We start from the raw sequence: 27,227 nt of genomic DNA on the forward strand, positions 1-27,227 counted from the left end.
CAAATTAGCGATGGTACCATTGCCAATCCGAGCACCTTTACAATGCCTGTAAATTTTTGTGCTATTAAAATATGTTACGTAGATTAGCTAAAAACTGGAATTTTTGTGAAAATAATTTTATTAAAAAATAAATAAATACAGATTCATTTTTTTCTGCCAAAAATACGTGAGAAACACATATTTTCATATAAAAGTATTTTTTCATGTTGTACAAAGTTATTAAAAATAATTCAAAATCTTACAAGACAGACAACTGGTTTTGATACTTTTGATTTGATTTCTGGTTAGTCATTTGATAGATTTCGATATCATTTTTGTGTCCTATATTAATGTTTACCCTTTGTACTCGAGATTCTTTCATTGGTTAAAAAAAACGTATGTAAGCAGTAAAACTTTCCAAGACAAAACTATCAATGTTTACATGTTAACCATAAAATACCGGGAGGCTGCCAGTTAATAAATGTTAAGCAGTACCATAAGCATTAAGATGTTAATACTTTAATGTATAGAGTAATCAGTATTTTTTAGACGGCTCTGTAGACGGAAAAACACCTCTTGAGTGCAAGGGGTTAATTTGCCACCCCAAATGCATTTACTTTTTATTTTCATTTCTAAAAATTTACATTAAGGGCGATGATTAGCAATGCCCAAACTTAAACTACCACCTTTTATTTTTTTACTAAACTTATTCTGATTCCGTATGAATACATTTATGGCTCTCCCGTCCCAAAAAGGTTAACCCTTTACGGAACTGCAAATTTCGGTTGCAAATTTTAGTCAAGCAGCACATTTATATCTACCCAGGCCTACCAACTACACCGCTTTTCGCAGAATATTAGGTAGGAATATAAAAACTAACATTTTTAGAGCACTTTAAAAGCTTCTCCATGATATGACTAGAACAAAGTGGCACTCTATATAAACTTTTGAATCATTTACAACCAATGGTATGAAAAATGAACAGAACAAGAAATAATACAATGACTCATAATCTCAACTACCACTAGCAGGATTTTTCCAAAAAGCGTAGAGAGCTGGCAGCGCCCTCTTATACGACCTTAGACGATCTGTTCTTTATTGCTTTATTGAAATTACATACATTTGCCGGCTTGTTTGCTCAATTTAGGCTTAGAAGCCTTTGTCAAGTAGAAGGACAGATAGAACAATATAGAGTACATCACAAAGAAAACATCCAGGGTTACGACGGGATTCGAACCCGCCACCTCCACGCTTCACACTGCATTTGACGGGCGATGCCGCTCGGCCAGGGAGGTCCCACGATCTGTTCTTATTAACGATACATACTTCATTGCTTCTTTGCTTAAAAAATAGCGGTAGCTAAAAATTGATGAAAATATTAAAGCAAACAGTTTTGCATTTTAGTGGTATGTAACTTTTTTTTAATTAAATATTGCTAAATTAGCAACTCTGAGCCCGGAAAGGGTTAAAAGAAAGCTACTAACAAATGTGTTAAAACATTAACTTGGCTACCAATAGAAGAAATTTGACAGCTTTCTATAAAAAGTGTTATACCTACCGGCTGGAATGAAGATCGTTATGATGAGGCATATACCTGCACCAACATTGGCGATAAGAAGACCCATTCTGTGACCAATGTGTCTGCAGAGGAACAAGAATATGACGCCAGCTGGCAACTCTACGGCTCCGCAAATGAAGAAAGTCCAATAGGGATCTCCTCCTAAGTCATTTGTATTCCATGAGAGAGCATAATATATGTAAGAAATAACAAACCTGAAAATATAAAATGCAAATTATATTTTTAGAGGCGTCTGAAAACAATGGAAACGGTAAATTTCTCGAGTCAAACGCATCCGTGTGAAATATTTTCAAAAGATACATTCAAGCATACCAAACTCGGCCACCAGTATCGTTGTCGTACTTCAAAATCTTTAATAGAAATATCCATTTTTTTAATTATAGATTTGGATTCTCCAGAAGAAAAAAAAGTACGAACTGGTTTTTGTATTCGCGTTCATAGATGGCGCTATGATTAGAAAAGGAAAATGGGGTTCAAATTGTTCCATTTCATCTGAAAACTGGCGTTTAACAGTCGATCTATTTTTGAGTGTGTGATTTAGATGGCTTTTTTTATGTGTCTAAATTCCAGTGATGTGTAGCATTTACCATACGCTCTATGATGGTTTCGTTTATGTCAAGGGGGACACCACGGGTCAGCCAATAGTTACTGGTAAACAAACAGCAATGCGTAACTGTCCATCTTATAGTGCAGCTTTGAGGAGAACTCCTCCAGACTGAAAGTCTGGGACTGTCTGCTGCTATGGTACAAAGCGACAGCTCATTTCTAACAGGGGTGAAATGGAGGAAAGAAGGTGTCGATTGGTTTACTCACGACGACCTACGCTAAGATTAAGACAAAAACTATTCATCCCACACCCCTATTCAAAGTGACCTTTCCTCGTAACCATAGTACCCGCCCGTACTTTCAAGAGAACTCCCCCAGACAGGTGTCTGGGGGAGTTCTCTTGAAAGCCGTACTATACTTTGACGTTCCGTTGATATATACCAAGGGTGGCCAAGCTCCTTGATAGTCAAGCCATTTTTCAAAACTTGAAATTTTTCGCGAGCCGCAATTAAAAAAGTATTTAAAAAGTATGCAAAAAAGGTATTAAAAATTTCTTTTTATATAAATTATATTTATTGAAAACATGTAAGTAAAAGTGCAAAATATGTGTATTGAATTTAAATATTAAACACATTTATTTTACTTATCTTGATAATTCTTTAAAATTTTGTGAATAATTGGTGACAGCCCTTCTCAGTAATTCTTTGAGATAGTGGTTAGTTAATACTGATCGGTGTTTGGATTTCACGAATTTTAAAGCGGAATAAAATTATTCACATAAGTACGTTGTCCCGAATATTGAAATAATTCGACAAGCAGCCTTTTTTAATTTAGGATACTTCGATTCTGATTCAAATTTCCAAAATTCAGTAATCGACGTCGACTTATATTTTAAGTGTAGAGCTTGATCTTCTTGCATCTCTCTTAATTCTAATTCTCCAGATGCTTTTTGTCTCACAATTATATTGGAAAGGGGAAACTCACCTTGAATTCAACAAAGTTGCACTTAGTCTTTCATATTTGTTCTCAGTAATTTAAAAGACATTTTAAAACACATACGGAACGATAATAATTTTTTAAAATATAATAGCACGAAAATGAAAAGGGAACTCGGGTACATTTATCAAGAGCCACAAATAATCCTTCAAAGAGCCGCATGTGACTCGCGAGCAGCAGGTTGGCCACCCCTGATATATACTATCCAACACATTACAGAAGATTGGGGTGCGCCTTGCCATGAGTTCCTAAAACAAGAGGGGGAAGGTTGTGTTGCTAATGAAGAATTAATGTCCTGTTATTACAAGGACTACTCCCGACAAAAAGTGTGACGTTGTCTTCTACTATAAAAACTGGAGTAAAACCTTTTTGTTAAGGGAAAAATTGAAGAAATGATATGACTTTCCCAACTNGAAATCATCAGCAAATCTGGGCCTAACTGTATGAGTCATCGTTTTGCGTCCTTCGGCTTTCTTCCCTTCTAGGAGGTATTGGTTTAATTCCGCACTCCCATTTGTAGTGACTCACCTTTGTAACCAAGCCAGAGCGTGAGTCTGGCGCCTGAAGAAGTTCTCGCAATATCTGGACATTAAAAAGCAAAAGAATAGCATCAACAGAATAAAAAAAAGTCGCAGATCGTTCGTTAACTATCTGTATAGGGCGCAAATATTTTTAAAATAACATAAATCCATTTTAAAAATAAATTAAGTAGATTACAGATTTTAAGTTTTGTATGTCAATCGAATAATAATATGAAAATGGTATTTTTTAAAAGTGTGAGTATAAAAAATTTCTAATTTATATTTGCAACAAAAAAAATTTTTTCGTCACTTCTTATTCTTTAATCATAAAGTTACAACAACTTAAACTGGTGCAAAAAAATAATTATCAAAATTTCGTAGTGTTTGTGAAACGTTTGGTAACAATGTAAAAAGTACTTATTTGAAGATAAAAATGGTAGGGAATCAAGGCTCAAAACCTACTTTACAATAAGAAGAATAGAAGTTTAAGGGTATGTTTAGTTTGTAATTTATGGGTTGGCTTATTTTGCAAAAACTGAACGCACCCTTAAACTTTGACTTAAAAAGCATGAAAGATGTATCCAAAATTAGGATATTAGCTGATCTTCCATCGCTCTGCATAGTTAGAATTCTAATCATAGGTTTGAGATCTTCTAAAATCATTCAACACTATCCTTCATTTACCGAACTTGATTTTTGGGACTCATTTCATATTTTGAAAAATTCTAATTATTTAATTAATGTTCAAAGCATTCACCTTTTTCCGAATATTTGGAAGTCTATTCCAATTTAATCTGCTGCACTCTGGGGCTCCCACCAAATCCCCTCACACTTGTTTCTTATCTTTCTTTTTTATTATCTTCTTCAAACTTGTTTCCTCTATTCCTATTGGTTAAACTCGTTAGCACGTGCTTATCCCTTTACTTCTCAACCATCATTTGGAGTTTAGACACTAAAGAAGGTTCTTGTTTACAGAACCGAAATAGTATGTCTATTTCAGTACTTTAGTTCGTGATTCATTTGCGTGTTTTTTTTCTTCTTTACTTTAGTTTACACAGCACATAGTACACCCTAATCTTTTTTGGTCTAAATAATGCTAATAATTAAATCATTTATTTAGCTTTGGAAATTTAGAGCATTAGTTTCAAATTTAAGAAAAAATCTTTAATTATTATAAGCAATTGTTTAAGAGACTCGAAGTATTTACTTTTACCATAAATAGAACAGTATAAATATGTGTGGCAAGAAAGTTTGTAATTTTTTTTTTCTTTCTTTGCAAGCACCAGTATTTTCGTTGTGCCACTTCTGACTAAGTATGAATTTCAAATAGTCAAATAGTCGATAAAGACCTATCAGTATAGTTCTGAAACTGCGATATTAAAAACCGAATTGCACCTCATTCAATACACATTGTATTCACATTTCTATAACTAACAGTGCTTATAGTGGTTTTTATTAACTCTATATTCAATCCAATCTTATTCCTTGAGAGGGAAAATTAAATAAAAGTGCCAACATACCAACAAAAATAAATATTTAAAGTACTCCTTCTTAAAGCTGGTGTTTTTAATAGATCGAAAACTGTTTCATCTCGTTTCTTTTCTTCTGTTTTCGATATCTATTTAAATGGAGAGAAAAAATCCTTAAAAATTCTGAAAACATTGAGTTTTTAATGTTAATACATCTGAAACTTTAGACATTATATTCAGAAAATAACATATAAAAATATCATAAATGATTCATCCAGTGTTAAAGAACTGTTCATTTACGTATAAGATGTACGAAGATTAGAAATTCATGGAATGACAATTATGAAGTGACTCAGGGAGGTTGGAAGGTGCGTTTATTTCAAGAAGTAGTTGGGTATGGGGTGGTGATTTTAGTTAAAACAAACCACCAAGTAGAAATTAGTTTTTAGCTCAAAGCGACTGTCAAATCAAAGCATTATCGTCAACAATCGTGACCTCCACTAACAAGTCCAATGTGGTGGGTCTACCTCGTGCTTGATAGGCAGTCTACCGACTAAGTTTTTGCTATGTACAAATGATTAATGTCTGTTCCCTTGGTGATTTGGCACACATCCTAATGGTAAACCAGTTAATATGTTTCTATAAATGTCCGTCGCAACAGCAGTGCTGCATTCCTACAGTGCTGTTAGCAATGGGGTGACATGAACTTAGTTCACAAGTTAGCATTAGGGTAATATAAGTTTTTTCCTTCACATGTTAGTATTGAGGTGGCATAAACTTCGCCCACCACAAATTTATGTGCTTGCAATACCAACAGCATTGCAACTACACTTCGCTGCTGCTATGACAGGCATTGATAAAAATATGTTATTGAAAGCATTTACGTAACTGGTTTAACACTAGAATGCGTGCTGGGTTACTAAAGGTGCCCACATTGAATATTTGCAGTATGCAGCAGAAACTAGGTGAGCACGTGTAGCTCTCATCCACCTGTCATTGTACTTGTAACTAAACAGTCATTCAAAACTCTGGGAATCATTTAATTTAACCTTGTATTTCGATTTCGAAATGTAATATTTGAATGACAAAAAGAGGTTCCCAAACTATTGAGGTAAAGGACAGCAAAAGAGTTATTAAAATACTTACACATCAGTTTTGTTTGTCAATATCTTGTGGAAACAGATCCAATCAACCTTTGAGATTTCTGAGGATTATTTTTTTCCACTTTGAGCAAATTGAAATTCTTTTTTTTTTTTTAAAAACTTCTATTGATCTGCTTTTTTATGCATCCATTTAAGTTATTAATATTGAGTAGTGGACAAAATTTCTTTATGTTATTTTTTATTAAATTATTAAAACAATAACTTTGCTACCACTGTGAAGAATATTTTCTGAAACAGCGAATGTCTCGTAGAAGCTGAAAGGTAAGTCCAGGGACGTAACTTTCCCTTATAACAGATTATAACTTTAAATAATTATTACTAGTTAGCGCGTTTACAAGTAAAAATATATATTTAAAGTAAAGGTATACTAATATATTATAGGTAAAAATTCAGGGACAAAACTTACCCATAGAAGAGAAAGTACTGGTAACAAAACCGTTTAATTCCTAGTTAATTTAATGTAGGAGTAAAATATTTCTGATACCGCAAATAATTTACTGCTATAGAAGATGTTTACTTGTAAGTGCTTTTGCAAGTAAAAATATTTATTATGAGGGGGAAAAATTTGATCGTTGAAAATTTATTTTTCTCAATAAGGGAAGTAAATAGGTTTGCTCCTGGTATTTACTTTTTTCATGTTTCGTGGCAACCATGCGAAATGCATTATTCATTAGACTCTCACTAGAAATCGCATACAACCATCGCCTGTTACATCAGAAAGCCTCCACACGGTTTCTTATAAATAGAAATCCCAACTGCTCCGGATTCGACAAAACGTTTTAAAAAAACGGTACAACTACAAACTAAAATTTAGAGATTTTTTGGGAACTTTAGTTAACTTGTTAACCCTTTCGCACCGGACGGGACATGTGCTGTCCCAGTCTGGTAAATTTTTGATATTACGGCTGGGACAACATATGTCCCAGTTACTGAAAAATATCTAGGACAGAAAATAACGCCCACTTTGGTCTCCAAACCGATTTCCAACCGACTTGCTCCGGACAGTGAGTAAATATTTTCGAGTGGTAGTTTATTAATTGGGATTTTTGTTTTAATAAATTCAATTTATTAGGTTTTCAACCACCACCATTTCTAAATAATTCGAAGGCTCCTTCCTGTGATGAACGGTCGAAATGAGTTGAAAGATAGTTTACCCTGATAACAAGTTGTGACAGCTCGCTAATATTAGTGAGTCTTCTGAAACTGAAAACACTGAAGAGGAGACCGACAATGAAGTCGTTTCACCCAATCACAATGATTTGTTTGATGATGAAGTTGAGCTCCAGAACCAGAATCTACCATCATTTTCATGATCCCATCCAACTAACTTTGCACCATGAATGCCACTAGTTACTTACATCAAGGGTCAAACAAATTTCTCTATTGGCAACGAAACCACCGAAGTGGATTCCTTCTTCAAGACCTTTCCCTAAAGCTTATTCATTTACATAGCCCAATGTACGAACGAAAGTATAGAAATGGAAAAAAGGAACATTTGGAAATGCGAGCAAGGAAGTCAATAAGCAAAGGCCCTCTTCCTCCGAAACTATATCATCATAATCATCAACAGCGAAACTCTTCAATGTTGGAAACCACTTCCCAATTGAGGGGAAAACATGCAGAAGATGTGCATGGTGCACAAAAATGAAGAAAGAGGCACGCTCGAAAATAGTGTGCACCTCTTGCAACGTAGCACTCTGCAAGAATTGTTTCCAGCCCTACCACATCCTGAAGAAACCAAGACTTTAGATACTGTTGTTCCTCCACTACTTTCAATTTTTTACCTTTCTTATTGTATAACAGTTAATTTCGAAAAGTGTTTATAAATAAATATGTTAATAAAAATGTCAACGCAAATGTACATGAAAATGTTAATAAAAAAAGCGTTGCCTAAAATAATCATCAAAATTTTAAGTAAAATGTCAATAAAAATGAGTTATTGACTCTAGAATTCCGACCGGGACATATCTTGTCCCGGGGTTTAGATGCTTTGGGCTTACGGCGGGACATATGCTGTCCCATCAATGAAGCTCGTGAAATAATTGTTATTGATGGTGAGCTGTTATGAGGACGTTTATGCGTCTCCAAGATCTTCAACCTTTTAGGCATAAAAGTTATGTTATCTAATAATCGCTTGAAGGAGAAATAACTGAGCCCGGCAATGGGGCGCACTTGAACTGATTTTTCGCCGTATTGAAAGGGTTAAACTGAGGGGGTTCTTTTCCTTGGTGACAGAGCTTCGTGAAACAGATTAATCACTTTTATTTATGTGTGAGTGGTGTTTACCTTTTGTTGACGACTGACGTAATTGTGAATAGATGCCTTCGCTTGTTTCATGTCTTTCCCGTTTTTCTCTGCAGCAATCAGTAGTGTCTTCTCGAGTTGCGTGTACTTGCCGTGCGTCAATAGCCATCGAGGTGTTTCTGGAATCATCCTGGTGTAAGACAAATATGTGTAATTACAAGACTCACATAAAGATCAAGATGTTTAGACTTGAATACGGGTAAAATATTATTCTATTAATATAAATATATTATTGCATCGTAATGTGTAGCCATGAAAAAGCCCCCAATTGACAACATTTTTATAGTACTTGAAAATATGAAAAAGATTTGCTTTTTTTTTTTTTAAAAAAAAAGCATAGTTTTTGTTTTTGTATAATATTAAAACTAACATAGTCATGATTGCTACAAAATATTTATACTAAAATAAATAATTCAAGAGTTTCCGGAATAATGATAAGTCACATTTTTAAACTGGTCAAAAAAGTTTTTAAGAGGGTTTTTGAAGAAAATAATGATTAAGTTCCATATAGACAATAATAAGTTGTTTCGATGCATTGTGCTGCTATCTACAAAGCAATGCAGAAACTTTTAAACTGTTTTGAAACAATGTAAGGAAAAAGTCTGTAGTAAAGTTTTTATGGAAAGTGTGGCTTATCACTATGTTCCCACTTTTATTTCTGAAAATCTCGCATGACTATTTGAAATAGAAGTTTTAGTTGAAGTTAAACGAGAAATAACCAACTATACTTATATATAAACTTTTCTCCACTTTTTCTGGACACGAATTTTGAAAACTTTAATCAGTTTCTCATCTTTTATAAGCGACATTACTATATTTATATATAAGCCACTTACGACGTTACGATTTGCATGAATATCATAATATAATAGAGAGATTCAGCAAAACGCTAATGTTCACCGTAGAGTCGTGGTGGCTCAGGCGATGGAGTGTCCGCTCTCGAACTAGATGAACCGGGTTCAAATCCCAAGCGATGACTGGTCGATACGAATTCCGCTTCTGGCTCGCGCCGACCACAGTGCTGATGTAAAATATCCTCAATAGTAGACGAATCATGGGTTAGAGTCCCCTTGCCGTCAGACTAGCCATTCGAGATTTTCGAGGTTTTCCTTTCCATGTAGCGCAAATGCGGATTATTTCTATCCAAAAGTCCTCCACGAAGGCAAAATTACTCTAAATACTTCATCCCAAGAGTTCCCTTGTCTTCTGGATTGGGTTCAAAATTACAAGACTACGGAGTTTAACACTGGTAGTCGTAGGCCCAAACTTGAGTCGGCTGTCAAACGACGGTTATAAAATATAAAATGTTCACCGTAGATTTACCGGCTATTTGAATTTCGCATATCACAGAGCATGCGTGAAACCCCCTTTCACGAATCGCAACATCGCAAAGGGGTAGGTGATAAAGTTAGCATTACGGTAAACTCTATGCAAATTCTTTCTCATTATCATCATCATTTATGATTAGCATCACATTACCCCTCATGCGTATTAGTGATACTAATGCTACATCATCGTACATGCTTAACATCAGATATCACCGAGTTATTTGTTTATAGGTTTCAAGTTTACTAAAATTGGAAAGAAGCTTTAAAAATTTCTATCCGTTCAAAGACTATTGATCCTAATTTTCAATTTGTCTGTCGAACAAATTAACAAGTAAGTACGTTACCAGAAGACTGACAAGAGACAGAGCCAGGGTAGTGTAAGGGCACATTGGAGCCAGAACCAGCTTGGGATGAGCCAGGCTATCAGAGGCATCAACATATAAGCATAGGTCCAGCCAAACTTGAACGTGAACAGGTAGATTGATCTGTACTCAACGCTCACCACCTCAGATACTGTAAAAGAATATAGAAATCCATTTAACTGAAGTATTCGAATAACATTTTTTGATGGCACACATATGGAGAAATAAAATCCTAATTAACCTTTTTCTGAAGAGCTAGTTTTATTTTATTTATTTATTTATTTATTTTGGAGCCGACCGGCCTGTGTAGAGGTCAGGGAACTGGCCTTGCATCAGAAAGGTTCTGGGTTCGAATCGCGGGCAAGGCATGATTGTACTTTCATTCTCTGTACTATCTGTCCTTACTATGGGAGCAACATTGGCCCACCTAATATGGTGCTCCTGAAAGAGTGACCAACAAATCTGCCCTTCAGATGCCTATATGGCGAGAGGTCATTCCCCAGGTGGGCAATGGAAGAAAAAAAATTGGATGCGAGCATGGCACAAATATGCATTGCTACCAAAATTACTATCGTCGGGTCTGCCTGCCTTTCCAAGAATGATTTTCCTGAATGTGATAGAGATATAAGAATAGAAATATCAATACTAAGCACAATCGCCAGAACTTAAGATCACCATTTATATGCATTTTTAATAAATTCATGTTTAGTGATGATTAAATCCAATCTATATTAAATTTACAGATCAATAAAAGGTACAAGTTTATATCATTTTAAAGATAAAAATAAAATCTTCAGAAAAATCAATAAGAATTGGCAGGCTTCACAATTTCCACAGGCTTTGGAAAATTTTAACAGTAATATTAGATTTACGTTATTGCTAGTAGAATTTAAAAGATTTTTAAGGTACCATTTTATCATTTTTATACAAATATTTAAGCAACTCTTGACTCAACTATATATATCATAATTTTAGCTTGCGGTTGCCTCTTATATTTTGAGCCATAAGTATTATGATGACCATTGTTATCTATACATACGCATGAGGAAACAAGAAACACACTTACGTAATACATATGATATGGTATATGTGGACGTAATTCCCATGGCGAGAAAAAAGCGCAAGACGACAAACATCATGAAGTTTCTGGACAATAGAGTCAGAAGACCGGCGATTAAAAACAGGCAGACACATACAATCATAACAGGCCTTCGTCCAAACCTGGAGAAAAAAATCACAAAGCACAGTTTGAAACCCTGTTTTTTTTTGGGGGGGAGGTAAAAAATTAGTCTATAATATAGCTAAATATATTTAGAATATATCACTTAGTATAAACGTAAAGGGGAAATAAATCTACACTATAAGTGAAGTTAACCATTGACCACTTTAGTAATTTGATAACATGGCTATGTTGACTTTCGCACTAATATGGCAAAATCTGCAAAAATTCTTTATACTATCCAAACCATCACTTTCTTGTGTGCCACTAAATTTACAGCCTGTCATCATTAAATTTGGCAACTGTCAAACTTAAAGAGTTTTTATGTAGAGATTATAAGTTAGTTTATTTTTTCTAGCTTAACGTAGCTGCTTTAAAAAGTTGGAGTCAGAGGAAGAAAAAAACGACTTAAATATATTTACTTTATACTTAATGCAATAAATAATTGGAAATTAATATTTATTTCTGTTTTTATGTATGTATAATAACAGGCCAACACAACACATTTTTTTTTCATTACATCTTAATAAGGGACGTCATATACAGAAGTGGCAAGTTGTAGGTAAGAGACATACGTGAGGCAGATTCCCTAACTTTTGCACTAGCTTAGGCTCCTCTGCGCATCCTAACTCAAAATTTACACCTGTATGTCTTTCCTGCTGCTTGCTAGTGTGTGGCCTGCCTAAAAGTTTCAAAATTGATTTTAATCATACTACTTGACTAAGTGACTAAGAGGAAAACCAAATTTCTACATCGCAAATGGTCAACTTGACCGATAACACTGCTTTTAAAGTAAGGAGATTAAATTTGTTTAGCTTATTTATTTCTTAGTTAAAATCAATTTAGTTAAAAATAGATTTTGTTTTAAAAGTAGTCTATTCACACAGAGGTCTCTCTACTTTTAAAATAACGAGTTTATAAGTTTTTTAGCTTATTTATTCTCTAATTATAATTTAAAGAAGCCTTTTTTTGTTAAGTCCGAGTCTCAGAAAGAAAAGAAATTTTTTTTTTAAAAACTCTTAAATTATTTTTTATAATAATTGATTGGTTGGTTGTTTTTAATCCCACTTGCCACACGGGCAAGCCTGCTTGGTGAAACCGAGCAAATTTAAGGCAGAGTGTGTAATTCTTGTTTTTCAGTGGCCCCATCTATGACCAAGAATTCGACTTCGTCACACCATACGTCACACCTGTTTATAAGGCGGACCCATTCATACATCCCTTCATTCATCCACAGATCGTAATTTAGACCAGAATCAGAGAACGATAGATCTCCAATCCAGTATCCCCAGAGGTATTGATTTGTTATGGGAACATGGAGGACTTTGAGATTCGACAGAATTTTAACGTACATCAGTCACAAACTACACGGGGAGTCTTCGACCGGCCGGGTTCGAACCCACGAACTCTCGGACATGGGTCCAGCGCCCTACCGACCAGGCTATCCCGGCCCAATATAATAATTAAAGCGTATTAATCTTGATTGTTTAGTTAGAGTAAAACAGACCTACACATTTGGTTTGCTTGGAGCTTAAAAATTATTGAAATTTATTTTTTATTACATTTGAAATTATTTTCAAATGTATGAAAATAGTTTTTTCTATCATCACTACTTTAAGGGATTTGATACACTTACGCTGGAAAAGTGCCTGGTTTTCAAAAAATTGAACTGACTTTGTAAGATAGAGAATATCGAAAAAAAAACTGAAACTTCTAGTACAATTAAAATTTTTTCAAATCATAAACACAGTTTGCCATTACGATTGCCTTTAATAAATGTATTTAAATTGCTTGTTGAAATTAAATAAAAAAAACATATGTGTAAGAAGCCTTATATTGATATTTAGCATGTTATCAAAACATAAAGAAACCTTACTAAGGAAAGATCATGAGACATATATTTCAATGCTACCTTCTTCACTAAAGTGATTCCACAGAATTATTTATCGTTTCTGTTTATGATTCATTAAAAATTATTTTCCAACCTTTAATGCATGAGCTTTTTTGACTTTATTTTTCACAAGAATTCTAAAATTATACATTAAGGGAGGTGATTATAGAATCCCCTGTACATGGTAATAGTTTGTTTGTTTTTTTGTAAGAGACCATGAAAAATCAATCTAAAAGTGGTTTGTAATGTCTGAAATGTGCTTTTTGGAAAGAGAAAAAATATCAAGAATATAAATAATTATGTTTTGAAAAGAATCACAGACAAACCACACTTTGTTTAACAGTTGTTTCTCATTTACTAACTATCAAGTCAGACGGATTTGTACTGATCTGAGAATATGTAAACATATTTTCTTCAACAGTATTATATGGATTTGTTCACATGGATACAATATTTACACGGATCGGATATAATATAGTAAATGTAAGTTGACTTACTTGTCTGATAGCTGACCACATAATGTTGCTGCAATTAAAAATGCAACCATGTAAACAGTTTTTGAAACAGAAATCAACCACTCCCGGTCGCACACTAAATCCCACTGAAAGAAAAAGAGTATTAAAATTAAACTCGAAATATATAGTTGATTCGTTAATTCGTTTTAACACAAAATAAGCAACGTAATTAAATTGTGCAATCCTCACTTAGTATATTTCAAAACACCGATTTTGTTAAAGGCAGGGAAAAAAACAACTCGCTCAAAGAGTCTGTGATAACAGAGTCGTCCGTGCTCTGTTATTCGTATGTATGTTACCGTTAAAGTATGTAAGGCAGTTATTTCATAGAATATCTAGTTATTCCATGAAAAAACTGATCATGTCCGTTAAAGTGTGTAATATGCTATTAATTTGACACTTTAACTAGTTATTCTATGAAATAACTAGGTATTCTATAAATTAACTAATGAGAGACAGTTAAAGTGTAAAATAAACAATTTATCTAAAATGAAATAACTAGATATCTTATAAATAAACTAATGATAGACAATTAAAATGAAAAAGAAGCAATTTATCTAATTTATGCAGCGTATAAATGGTATTTATGGAAACGTACCACGAAATCATTTGTTACAACAAGGATTACTAAAATGACACACACTTGGAATTACAAAGAACATTATTTCTAAAACAAAAATATTTTTTGTTGACACACTGGGTTTTACACGAACATTTTTTAAATCCCTGACCAGTGCCTAAACTTTGAGCTGTAGCAACCGACCGGAGCGATATTTCTACATCCGGCACTTCTTCGATTTTAATTAATTTTTGTTCGCAGACACTGAACTGAGATCGGGAATATAATTGTTTTATGCGGCCGTTTCTTGTGCCCAATTGGAAAAATATTTCTTCGGTTATTTTTATGACGATAGCTAAAATAGATTTGGCATCACCTTTTCTTCTGTCAACCTCAGGCACTGGGATACGGACGGTACGGAGGCTTCAGAATGAGATTTATCCGACATTAATTTTCTTTTTCGCTTGAATTTCTAAACATTTTTTAGACTTTTCTCTTTCTCTTTGAACATTAAGTTATAGATTATTTTACACTTTAACGGGCTGAAGATCGTTATTCTATGAAATAACTAGTTAAACCATGAAATAAAAGAGAGTTTTACACTTTAACGGACACGATCAGTTATTTCATGGAATAACTAGGTACTCTATAAAATAACGGATTTCATACTTTAACGGTAACATATATATGTTTAAAATGTTTGTTGGTTAAATAAATTAATTTTATTAAACAAAAACAAGTTTGTTATAGTGAACATTCGCAATCATTTTAAATACTTAATAAAACTGTTCCATTTAAGCTGGAAAAAGTCTGCATATATGTGAACAATCCGTAAGTGGTTGATTCTTCAGTCAAGTCTAATACGCAACCGCGGAACGGGGAAGAGGTCAGAGAGGGCCTTAGCCCCCTCACATCATATAAATGAAAGAACACAGCCTCTTTTAAGATTAAAATTTTTCACTCGATATTTGTGTAATTAAATTTACAATTTAAAAAAATAGATAATTTATTTGTATCTGACTTCTAAGAAAAAATTTTCTCCATTTCAAGCGAGCTGAAATATTTCCTTAGTGAAAACTGATACCAAAACTGAAAACCCTTACTCATTCCCCCGAAGAGGAAATATATGTCCCTATTTCTGACAGTTGGGAAAATTCTTGGTTTCAAATATAACAAACAGAAAAATATTTTTAAAAATCGGGGAACAAAATTTAAAAAAGAAAAAAAAAAACGTTGAATGAGAGATAAAAAATTTACCAATTTCTTTTTTTAATTTTATTTTAATATTAAAGCAATACAAATCACGAAATAAAATTAAGTCATTATGCTTTATTCTCAAACATACACAAAGCAGAGTTTCATATAGTTTGTCTAAAATAAGAACTCCTCCAAACATTCGTCTGGACTTGTGGAGGTGACTATGGTAACGAGGTATGACTATCTCAAATAGGGGTGCAGGGTCACTGTTTTGGAGTGTTTTCTGCTCGGGTCGGCAAGAGAAAAGGAATATCTTTCTCCGGTCTATTGTGTTAGTCCTAGAGTGAAGCTACCCTCCCTAAAATGCGCCATTCTTGTTTCCATGCCACCAGACGGCACCAGACTTTATGGCGGGAGGAGTTCTTAGCTTAGATAAACTTAAGAGGCAAACATAAACATTCAAACCAAAACAGTAAAGAGACATTAGCGCTGTGAATTGGTAACCAGGGGCGGATCCAGAAATGTTTCCTGGGGGGGGGTCATAGACTCATAGCCCACCCACCCCCCACAATTAATTTTTTTTATAAAAAAAAAAGCTGGGGTTTTTATGCTAGTCTTCTCATTTATTTTTTTCATAGTAAGCAATAGCACAATACATAAACAATTCAAGTATTCAAAATCTTTAAATAATAAATGAAATGCGTTTCTTAGAAACTTTGGCAAATACAATCTTTGGTTAAAATTGTTGGAGCGCTTGAGCATTGTTAATGCTTGCAATGAAACGATGTTTACAACATAATGTTTACAATAAAACTATTTCGTTTTAATCTTTTGGATTACGATTCTTGAAACAGTGAAGAACATAATTAGATGGGGGGAAAATTCGATTTTTCCGACCTACCTAGGTGTATATGCCCCCTTAAATAATTTTTTAAATATTTTATTTCTTTTGTAAACTATTAAAAAAATTATTATTATTATATTTTCTTCAACATAGGGGTCATGACCCTAATGGCCCCCCCCCCGCTGGATCCGCCTCTGTTGGTAGCTCTAGTAACATTTAATTTTAGTTTAAAATGGTTCATTCATAGAAAAATATACGTAATAAATCTTGCTTACATCATCCACCATAGTTGATTTGTAAAAAGAATCGTCATATTCCCAAGATTTGCACGATTCTGCTGCACTTTCAGATGTTGAAGGTACGAAAAGTGAACCATTTACCAAGATACTTTTGTACAGAGTGCACTGACTTTTCTGAATGAGTCCAGCTCGATTCACGACTAAAGGAATGGATTGATTTCTCCACTCATTGGCTGATATATTTGCCGCCAACATCTGAAGGACAAAAAGAAGTTTTCATTGAAACGGGGTAATTTTACTATATTTATAAGATAAAGTTTAGTCAACAAAAGTGATCCGTCAGTGAAACATTCTTAAATAATAATAGGATAAATATGATAAAATTGCACTTTGTTAATTCACACAAATTTGCTCAGTTACAATATGAGTACATTGTTACATGATTAGAATAGTCAATAAGAAAGTTTTAGAGAAGTTCATAGAACAAGATTAATAAGTTATTATTCAATAAGATAGTTATTGAATAATTATAATATTAAGATAAGATAATTCACAAGATAATTATTCAATAAGATAAAATTACATTTCGTCAAAATACAAGAACTAATATAACTGTTGGATAAATTTAAGATGTTACAACGAGAGAGTTTTAGATAAGTTCATAGGACAAGATTGAAATATTCAATAGGATAAAATTATACTTTGCCAATACACAAGAATTAGTATGACTGTTAGGTAAATTTAACATATACAATAAGGGTGTTTGGGACATGAAATGTTAAAATATTCAATAGGATAAAATTACACTTCATCAATACACAAGAATTAATATATAATTGTTAGATACATTTAAGATATTCAATAAGGGGGTTTCAGCAAATTCTACAAGCCAATATTAGAATATTTAATAGAAAAAATATTATTTTGCAATCTATACACAAGTATACAGTTACAGGTTAAAATAAAAACAGCTTATATGGCAGTTTTAGAAAATTTAATAGGACAGCATTGAATTATTCAGTCGGATAAAAGTGTTCTTATTCAATACTCAAGAATAAGTATAGTTAAAGGATAAATTTAGACGAACTATAAGATGTGTAAAACTTAACCGAACCATTTACATTAACTGTCACAAACACACAACAGTATACCCAAGTCAAAATTTTTGATGGTCCCATCAAAAAATTTCGATGGTTTATGTTAGTTTCTGTGCGATTCATAATGGTCCATCATCATTTGATAGTCACCAACATTTTACATTATATGTTCATCGTTTTTGATAGACTAACAAACTTCCATCATTCCATAAATGCCACTACTTTAATGCTATGATGGTTAACCATCAAGAGAGGTTTGACTCTCATGGACCAACAATCCGTGATGGTTCCACCAACTATACATTTTCATGATGGTTTAACGGGAATTCTTGTTGGTTCTCAGGAATATACAATCAGAACAATTTGGGGGTTATCTTATGTTGGATCATCATAAATCAGTCCGAATTCCTACATTGGGATGGTGGTTGTTCATGATCGTTCCAACATTTGATTTCTAAGATACTATGATGGAAATTCGTCATGGTTCAACATGAACAAACCATCAAAACAAGTTGATATTCTTAAGTTGGACCCTCATAAATCTGACCGAATTCCTACATTGAGGTGATGGTTACTTATATTGGTTACCATCAAAAAATATAATGATTCATGATGGAATTATTGATGTTTATAATCAAGATTATGTTGATCCATCAATGGAAATCCATCAAAAATTTTGTCTTGGGCATTATTGAGCTAAAAAGCGATATTTCAAGGTGACGACAGATATTACCAAAAATAATCATAAGCTTTTTGTATTGAGACCACCATGCATACTTACATCTGGTGGTCTCGCACACCAGTGGTCGACGTTTGGGGCAAAGAAAGTCATGATGAGGTTGTGAAAGCAATGTGGCCAGGAACACAAGAAACAGAAGAAATACATTTTCATTTGCCATTTGCCATGGCCTCCTACGATGTCCGTAAACTCCTCCTCAACCGCGGAGCGCGAGGACTTTTCATCTGTCGGCATCTTCCTTGATTTTTTGACCGCCGCGTATTCAACGCAGGTAGTCCTGAAACAAAAATTAAATATTGATCAAGATATAAAGATTTTGCGCGGTACGTAAAAATAATATTGTAAATTTTGGTAAGAAAAAAATACTTAAGATTTTGTATAAAGTTGTTTAACTGTTGTTTTTTCTAAGTTTGTTTGTTCTAAGTTTGTTATTTGTTCTAAGTTTTGAAAATTATAAGTGAAGAGTTCGGAATAATATCTTGAGGACATTTTTACACCAGACTTTTCCTTACTATTGTTTTCAGTAAGGTGCTTTGAAGTTTCCAAAATGTCCACTAGATGGCAGCACAATAAGTAGAAAAAACATTTTGCATAAATCAATATTTTCATCCAAATAAGGGTGCCCACTGAGTGTTAACAAAGCAAGAGCGAGTAAATTGCCTTAGACCATTTGAAGGAAGGAGGGGTAGTGATTATAAATTTAGTGACTCGTGGTAGTGAAAAGCTAGTCACGTAACATAGTTTTGATAAATTTTTCAAAAATTTAAGTTTTATAACAGGTAAATAGTTTTGGGTATTATTTTTTAATATGTATAGTGATAATTTTTTTTATTTTTAATTATGGAATTAAAAAATATATGAGCGAATCAAAATTATTAAAATATATTTACCTTTAAGGAAGCAACAAAATACAATATTTTCAGTAAATGTGAAGAAAAAAAAACAATCTTTTTTAATGCTTTTAAGCTTAACTTTGTTTAATTTGCAGTAGAAAATCAAATGGCATGTAAGTACAAAATCAAAACACAATTTATTATATTAAATATATTTTTTAAAAAAAGAGTTTGCGAATCTGTTTAACTCTCTTGTATTTCCATAATCGTTTGAAATAGTGTAGTGAAATTTGGATAGTCGGATTACTTTAAATACTCAAAGTTGGGCAATTTAAAAAATTTTTTCCGAATTTACTCTACAATTACTCTGCTAAGTTTGTTTAATTTTCTTGAATATATTTACCGTTGAAGTAAGAAAAGTAAGGCAAAAAAAACTAGTTTTTTTATATATATAAAAATGTCCATATCTCCATGAATATCTAATCCAGGTTTACAAAACTTTTGTGCTGTTATGAGTGTTATGGCATATAATAACCAATATCATTGATATAAGTTACAAACTTATTGCATGAGGTGTTCAAAAACCTTCTTTTTCGTTTGTAATTTATTGCCGGTTTAAAATTAATTCACATGTATGAGAAATTGCATGATCTAACCACTTCTCAAAGTTTTGTAATAATTCTTAAAGTATTTCTTAAGAAATAAGACGAAAAAAAATGAGTTTGTATAGAAGCATTTCATACTTGGCAAGGGAGAAAAATAAACTTGTTTAATCCTTTATTAAACCTATTCTTCCTAATTATACTATTCTTCTCTATATTAGAGGTCTTCATGTTTTGTAAAAGAGACCAGACAGTTAGACTACGCATTTACCCGTGACCGTCAATGATAATAGGTAAAATATATTTCTTTTTTCAAAGTCTGATCATTTTTGTCGTCCTTGTAAAATATTGACACACAAAAGATAAATAGGAAGATTCTACTTCAATTAAGGGCATAAATTCGCGAACAATCTTTTCATATTTCCGTATATTTCCGGAAGATATTTCCAGAGTAGAATCGGCTGGGTACTTTTTATATCACTATATACACTACCCTACAATAATAGAAAAGACACATTTAAATTTTTCAAGAATTATTTTATAACTTTAGAAGCGTTTAATTCATGCGATTTTTCATGCTTAGTAATGAGGTTAGAAGGTTTCAAAGGTTTGAGAGACCGACAATAAATTATGACAGAAAACAAGTATTTTTGAACGCCGTGTGCCAGAAAATCAAGCAATGAGCTTGTAACTTGTCAATAAAGGCGTAAAATTTTGCTAGCCTAGCTGAAATATTTATGGAGATATGAATATTTTTTTAAATAACTAATTTTTTTCTCTTATGGTTTTTTGCTAAACTTTAAAAATATTTTTAGTGAAATGTAAAATTATTTCCAAAAAACTATTGTTTTAAAATTTAAATTTTTAAAGAAAAACTGAGTAAGTTATGTTTAAAGTAGTTTTTTAATACAACGCGGCGCGGAAGAAATTTTAATTTTTTTTTTTACAATTTTGCATTGAATTGTGATACGCATCTAATGAAAAAAGTCTGATTTAAATACCTTATAATTTAAAGAAATGTCAAGCAATTTTTAAGTAGTTTTTTATTTTTTTAAAAATAAAACTAAGAATGATATGGGGTTTTTCTCAAATTTTACTATAGATTATTATGGGGTAGTGTAATTTGTAATACTACAAAATAAAATTTGTGTAAAATTCATTTTGTAGTACCGTAAACCGGGGCGAGTCTACCCATCCAGGGGTGAGTCTACCCATTTTAGTTTTATTTAATTTTCACTATTTTATATTGCAAATAAAAAAAAATTTACCGACGGAGGACTTAGTTCAGACTCCAAGGAAGATGGCGCTGTAGTAGTTTGATCCGTTTTTATTTATTTGGTGTCTTTTTAACCGACCTGTTCAAACGTCTTTTGAGAGATTTGTATTGAAAATCAGCAAACTTTTAGTTGGTGCTCCGTAAGTATATTATTATCATTACTATTTTCACTTTGGTTAAGTGATAAACTTATCTAAGTCTAAGATTACATTAATTTTATATGAAAAAAAAAAACAAAGAGAATGTAAGTTTTGCTGTTGTAAACAAAAAGCCAGAATTCGCGGGGCGAGTCTACCCATTCGTATTTAGTTTTAATAAAGCATAATAATATAATTTAGAACTTTGTTTATATTAAAATTAAGTCATTTTAAATGAATCTGAGTATATTATTTTAATTCTGCATTGATAAATTTATCATTAATAAGAAAATTTATAGGTTAAATATAAATGTAAATATAAAATATGTTTATTTTACCTATTTTTTCAATTTTTATATTACAAAATTAACTTTTTTTATTTAATGCAAGTTAAATAAATTATTATTTATAAATTATTATTACCTCCCAAAAGAATGGGAAAAGGATTTTTCATGATTCCCAATGTTTGAATTTCGATTTTGTTAATAATCTTTAATTATTATTATTTATTAATTATTTAATTGTAAATTTATATTAATTTTAATTTATTTTTATCAACAATAATCAGAAAAAAATGTTATTTTATAATGTTAATGATTATAAAAACAAAACTGTGATCAAAATGTGATAATCGATCAAATACTCAATTTGTGTTATTTTATGAATAAAAAAATGGAATATATAATAAAGTTATGAATTTTACTTCATAAATATCCTATATAGTAACTAAAATAACAATTTAATAGTAAAATTTGATTATTTACAATGTTAACATTCATTTTAGTAGAATGGGTAGACTCGCCCCATACGAGAGATTTGTCAGCAGTTCTATAAAAATATACAGTAACAGCGTAACTGTTAATATTTTCTAAAATCGATTTCACAGCTTTAAAGAGGGATAAATAGCGATTCCGAAACACCTATTAAAAGCTTTTTTTCTTTAATATTTACAAAATTTGACCACTTGAAAGTTGACAAACTGAAAAAATGGGTGGACTCGCCCCGGTTTACGGTAATTCAATTTAGTTTCTTTCAGTTTGAACTTTCTTTTAAAAAGTTCAAAAACTCATTCTAAAATTGCTTGAAACTTTTTAAATTTTTAAGATATTCAAATCAAACTTTTTTCATAACAATTTTTAACTCTAAATTACGACTCTAAATATCTTGCGCAGTTTTCAACAATTTTTTTCTCCAAATTTTAAACCATTAATTTTGAAATTAATTTGCTCCAATAATTTTGTTTAACATTATTGAAGATTTTTAGAGTTATAACAAAAAACGTAAAACAAAAAAATTAGTATTCTTTTATAAAAATATCCATATCTCCGTAAATATTTAAGCTATGCTTACGAAATTTTATGTAGTTATAGCAAAGAAAACCTAAAGTGATCAATGAAAGTTACAAGTTTATTGCTTAATTTTCTGATCAAGGTTTTTAATAAATACTTGTTTTCTATCGAAATTTATTGCCGGAAATTTAATTGCATGAACTAAACATATCTAAATTTATAAAATAATATCTGAAGTATTTCTAGGGTCTTTTGCATATTGTTGTGTGTGTATATATATAAATGTAAACTACTTGATATTTAATTTTTTTATTGTTTAATTAAACATGAGAAAAAGGGAAAAATCTAGTAATTATCATCTTCTATAAAAGGTTCAAAGGTTCAATCAGTTGTTCGTAATTTCTTCAGGATTTCTACAGTAGGAATTGAGAATTTGTGAAATCCATTTTTCAGAAAAACACAAGGTTTTTGTAAACTAAAAATCTAATTGCCCAGCCGAATTTGCCCCCCCCCCCCCCTCCAAAAAAAAAGAAAACAGCATTTGTAGATGTTACGTTCATATAATTTGAACAGTGAAAAATAGAAATATTAAAGGAAAATGTAACAAAAAATAAGTTTATAAACGATATTTCTTTTATTACGAACCGAAAGAAAACGTTAATAACTCGGAGATGATTATTTTAACCTTAAATTCAATGCTCAACTAGTCCTATAAAACTTACATTCATATTGCATAAATTGAATCTATATATGGAAGAAAAAAAAACAGAAAAATTAAGCTAAAACTTAAAATTTATGTTTAATATTCTTAAAAAAATTAATGAATAATTTAATATACTTTTTAATGGTGAACAAAGTAAAATAAAATATTCAAAGCTAGGAGATAAATTTAAACTTTATCACTACACAGTTTATTGCCATGACAAAATCTTTTAATCAAAATTACGTAAGCAGATTTGTATTATATAGCATACAGCTAGAAGATTAAAATTAGATACATACATCATTCCCATGTGACTCAAAAGATGCAACAATCAGATATGTAATATGATATTCATCTCTCCTTTAACTTAAACCTAAATAAAATAACTCTTATCTTTTAACACCACTTAAAAGGATATATTTGGTGTTTTTCTAATTAAAAAAAAAAAAAAAGAGCGAGAGATGGAAAAGAAAAAATAGAAAAAGAGAAGAAGAAAAATTTTCTCTTTCATTCTTCTGGCCAACCATGTTTTTTTAATAACTTAATTTATATAATCTTCTGAAAGTAATCACTGCGTGCCTCTACATGAGGTCTAAGTCGACGGTAAGAAAATCGATATACTGGTTCAATGAACCATATAAAACAGAATCTTGAAATTTTTTATAAAAAAATCAGCGAGTCATGGTGGCTCAGGGGATAGAGCACTCGCCTTCCAATGAAGTAACCTGGGTTCGAATCCCTGCGATGGCTGATCGGTACGAATTCCACACCCGTTTTGCACAGACTACAGCGCTGACGTAAACTATCCGACAGATCATGGGTTACAGTTCCCTTGCCGTAGGACCGACCGTGGGAGATTTTCGTGGTTTTCTTTTCCATGTAACGCAAATGCAGGTTAGTTTCCACAACCATCCAAGTCTAACATGAAGGCAAATTTCTCTTAATACTTGCTTCAGGAGTTCCCTTGTCTTCTGAATTACGTTCAAAATTTGAACGATGGTAGTCGTAAACTCAAATGTTGAGTCGGCTGTTCAACGACGGTTATATGTAAAAAACAGCATCTCGGTTTAAATTTGGTAAATTGAACTAAGTTCCCTTACAAGTTGTAACTATCGTATCGTGTAATTAAATTTTAGAAGTAAAGCTCAATGTAGTTCATTATTAATGTTTTGCGAATTTGAACCATAATTACGTTTGACAAGCTTTAAAAATTTTTGACTGTCTACACATAATGAGCAACAAAAAAAGGGGAGAATAATAGTTTAAAAGTGTGATCTCAAATATGCTAATTAATTAGCAAGGATGATATTTTAGGTAACGATATCAGATGCAAAAAGGGCTCATTCTCCTAATAAGTATACAAAATTTTTGACAGATTCGGATTTTTGATTAACAAAAGCAGCAGTCTAGAAAATATGCTCTTAATTCTGGGTAAAGGACAAAAGTTAGAGATGCTTCACTTTTTGCTACTATATGTCATAAAATTTTTAAGCGAATTGATAAGTGTTTGAGCACAGTTATGAAATTCGTTTATTTAAAGATAATTTCATGTAAAATGAGATTTTAATGATAATTTCATATTTTTTATTATTTTAATAAATAAAAAGATTTCAAATTGTTTCAATTTTTTTTTCATTATATGCTTTATAAATTTTTAAATAATTTTAATCTTTGTAATTTTTAATGATAAAATAAAAAAGTTTGAAATAGTTTTTCAGCTTTTTTGTGTCATTTATTAATTTGTGTGAGTGTTTTATTTCGCAGATTAAAATATCTCCTCTAATTGATAAGCATATTTGAGGTCATCCTTTTAAATCATTAAAATTAGCCAGTTTGTTCTAAAATATATGATCCTGAGAACAAAAGTTACTAAGGGAGATATATTTTTCTTATACGCTCCTTTTTTTTTCTAATTGGTGTAAAACAGCTTATTCATACCAGATATGTTGTAATGGCTGGCAAATAAGTATTCCATGATTGGAAATCTATTATTTATTAAATCTTCTATTTCCACAACGCACACAAATACAAACAAACATAACATTCAGACAACACACGAAACAATATAAAAAATAAAAATCTCGAGCGAGAGAACGTTCAAAAGCAGTGATCTCATTTTCACTTTCTGGATCCAACTCAACATCTCATCGCCAAATAGCCACCACTCGCCAAGACAGGAGCGCCTAACTCTCACAGGATCTCCAAATGTTACAAATTATTTCTTGTTGTGTATTTCCTTAAGAAATGTTTATTAAAATGAAGAGTTAATGAAAATTGAAATCTTACAATGTGTATGATTACATGCTTCTAATCAAAAATTTTACAACAATGTAAGTTTGAGCTCCACCGAGAAGACATGAGAATGGTTGATGTTTTGGGACAAACTCGCCTTTATGACGGTAAATAATTTTAAATAATTCCATTAGTTTGTCGAAGGTTCCACGCACTAAAATATCATAAACTTACTTTTATGTATAGTGGCATTCAAATTCATCTCAAATTAAAATAAAAATATTTAAAAGAAACTTATTAAAAGATGTTGCTATTAGAAAAGAAAAGTAATTTTATTGTCTAAAAGAAAATTTTATTAGTTTTTGAAAGGTTTAGCTCACTAATGATTGAATAACTTGCATTTATATGTATGATTAATTTCATTATGTATAGCGGCATTAAAAGTCATCTCAAATTAAAATTAAAACAGTTGAAATAAAATATATTGAAAGAGAATAATGCTATTAAAAAAAAGATGATTTTATAGCTTTAAAAAAAAAAAATTTTTAGTTTTTCAAGGGTTCAGCACACTAAGGTTTCTTCTTCTTTATTTAAATAAACTGGGCACCTATCTCATTCATCATTAAATTACATACAGTAAGGTAAAATACATTGATTTGGCAAACATTGTGGTAGCCATAAAAAAATCAAGCCGTTTGCTTGGGAAATAATAAAACAATGAAAAAATTCAATATGACAAATTGACGTTTTTACATAACACTAGAAATATTGATTGTAGACTTAAATTAAAAAAATTCAAAACAAAAAATAATATTTTTAAAAACCACGTTTTTGTAGTGGAGAATAATAATTAAAAAAATTTGAAAAACGAAGAACGTGGGGCGCATGAAATACATAACAGTAATGTTATATTAGTGTGTGAATGTGTGCTCATGAGGATATGTTTATGTATATCTGTAATTGTATCTGAATGTGGAATATGTTTGTGTATATGCATGTGTATATGCATGTGTATATGCATGCGTATGTGGATGTACATGCGGCTGTGCATGTGTATGAGTAAGAAAATGTGTATATGTACTGTTATGTATTTCATGCTCCCCACGTCTTTCGTTTTTCAATTTTTTTTTAATTATTATTCTCCACTACAAAAACGTGGTTTTTAAAAATATTATTTTTTATTTTGAGTTTGTTTATTTTAAATTATAATTTTTTTAATTTTTTCTTATATTTTTTAAAAATTATTACTTTTTAATTATTATTCTTCACTACAAAAAACGTGGTTTTTAAAAATATATATTTTTATTTAAATTATTTTTCTTAGTCAAGAGTAGTCAAGACTACTACAAGACCACTACTAAAATAATAGAACTTTCATTTTAAATTAGGGATACAAAAATCTTTATAGAAAAACACTATCTTTACGACTTTCATTAGTTGTATGCTGATGACAACCAAAACAATCTGGAAATGAATGAGGAAAATCTGGATCTTACAACGAGATTTTTCAGTCAATAAAAATACTCCGACAATAAAAATCTTTTCACCTGACATGTAATACTAATTTGAAATAATGGAATCGACAACAAAAGACAATCTCGAAAATAA

The 27,227-nt window shown here is 31.5% G+C and overlaps 1 protein-coding gene across 3 annotated transcripts in view; it reads right to left on the minus strand.

The window, feature by feature from the left end:
* LOC107457207 (organic cation transporter protein) overlaps positions 1 to 27,227 on the minus strand; it is a 64,894-nt gene that overhangs the window by 5,748 nt on the left and 31,919 nt on the right. For all 3 annotated transcript variants that reach the window (XM_071185930.1, XM_016075308.4, XM_016075309.3), the window contains exons 2-9: positions 18,590 to 18,824; positions 16,748 to 16,966; positions 13,855 to 13,958; positions 11,314 to 11,468; positions 10,230 to 10,398; positions 8,540 to 8,687; positions 5,142 to 5,239; positions 1,538 to 1,752 (exon numbers count right to left, since the gene is read on the minus strand). In XM_071185930.1, coding sequence (XP_071042031.1) covers positions 1,538 to 1,752; positions 5,142 to 5,239; positions 8,540 to 8,687; positions 10,230 to 10,398; positions 11,314 to 11,468; positions 13,855 to 13,958; positions 16,748 to 16,966; positions 18,590 to 18,824 — 1,343 coding nt within the window. The remainder of the gene's footprint in view (positions 1 to 1,537; positions 1,753 to 5,141; positions 5,240 to 8,539; positions 8,688 to 10,229; positions 10,399 to 11,313; positions 11,469 to 13,854; positions 13,959 to 16,747; positions 16,967 to 18,589; positions 18,825 to 27,227) is intronic.

This window comes from Parasteatoda tepidariorum, chromosome 9, assembly GCF_043381705.1.
Source record: "Parasteatoda tepidariorum isolate YZ-2023 chromosome 9, CAS_Ptep_4.0, whole genome shotgun sequence".
Lineage (NCBI taxonomy): Eukaryota > Metazoa > Arthropoda > Arachnida > Araneae > Theridiidae > Parasteatoda > Parasteatoda tepidariorum.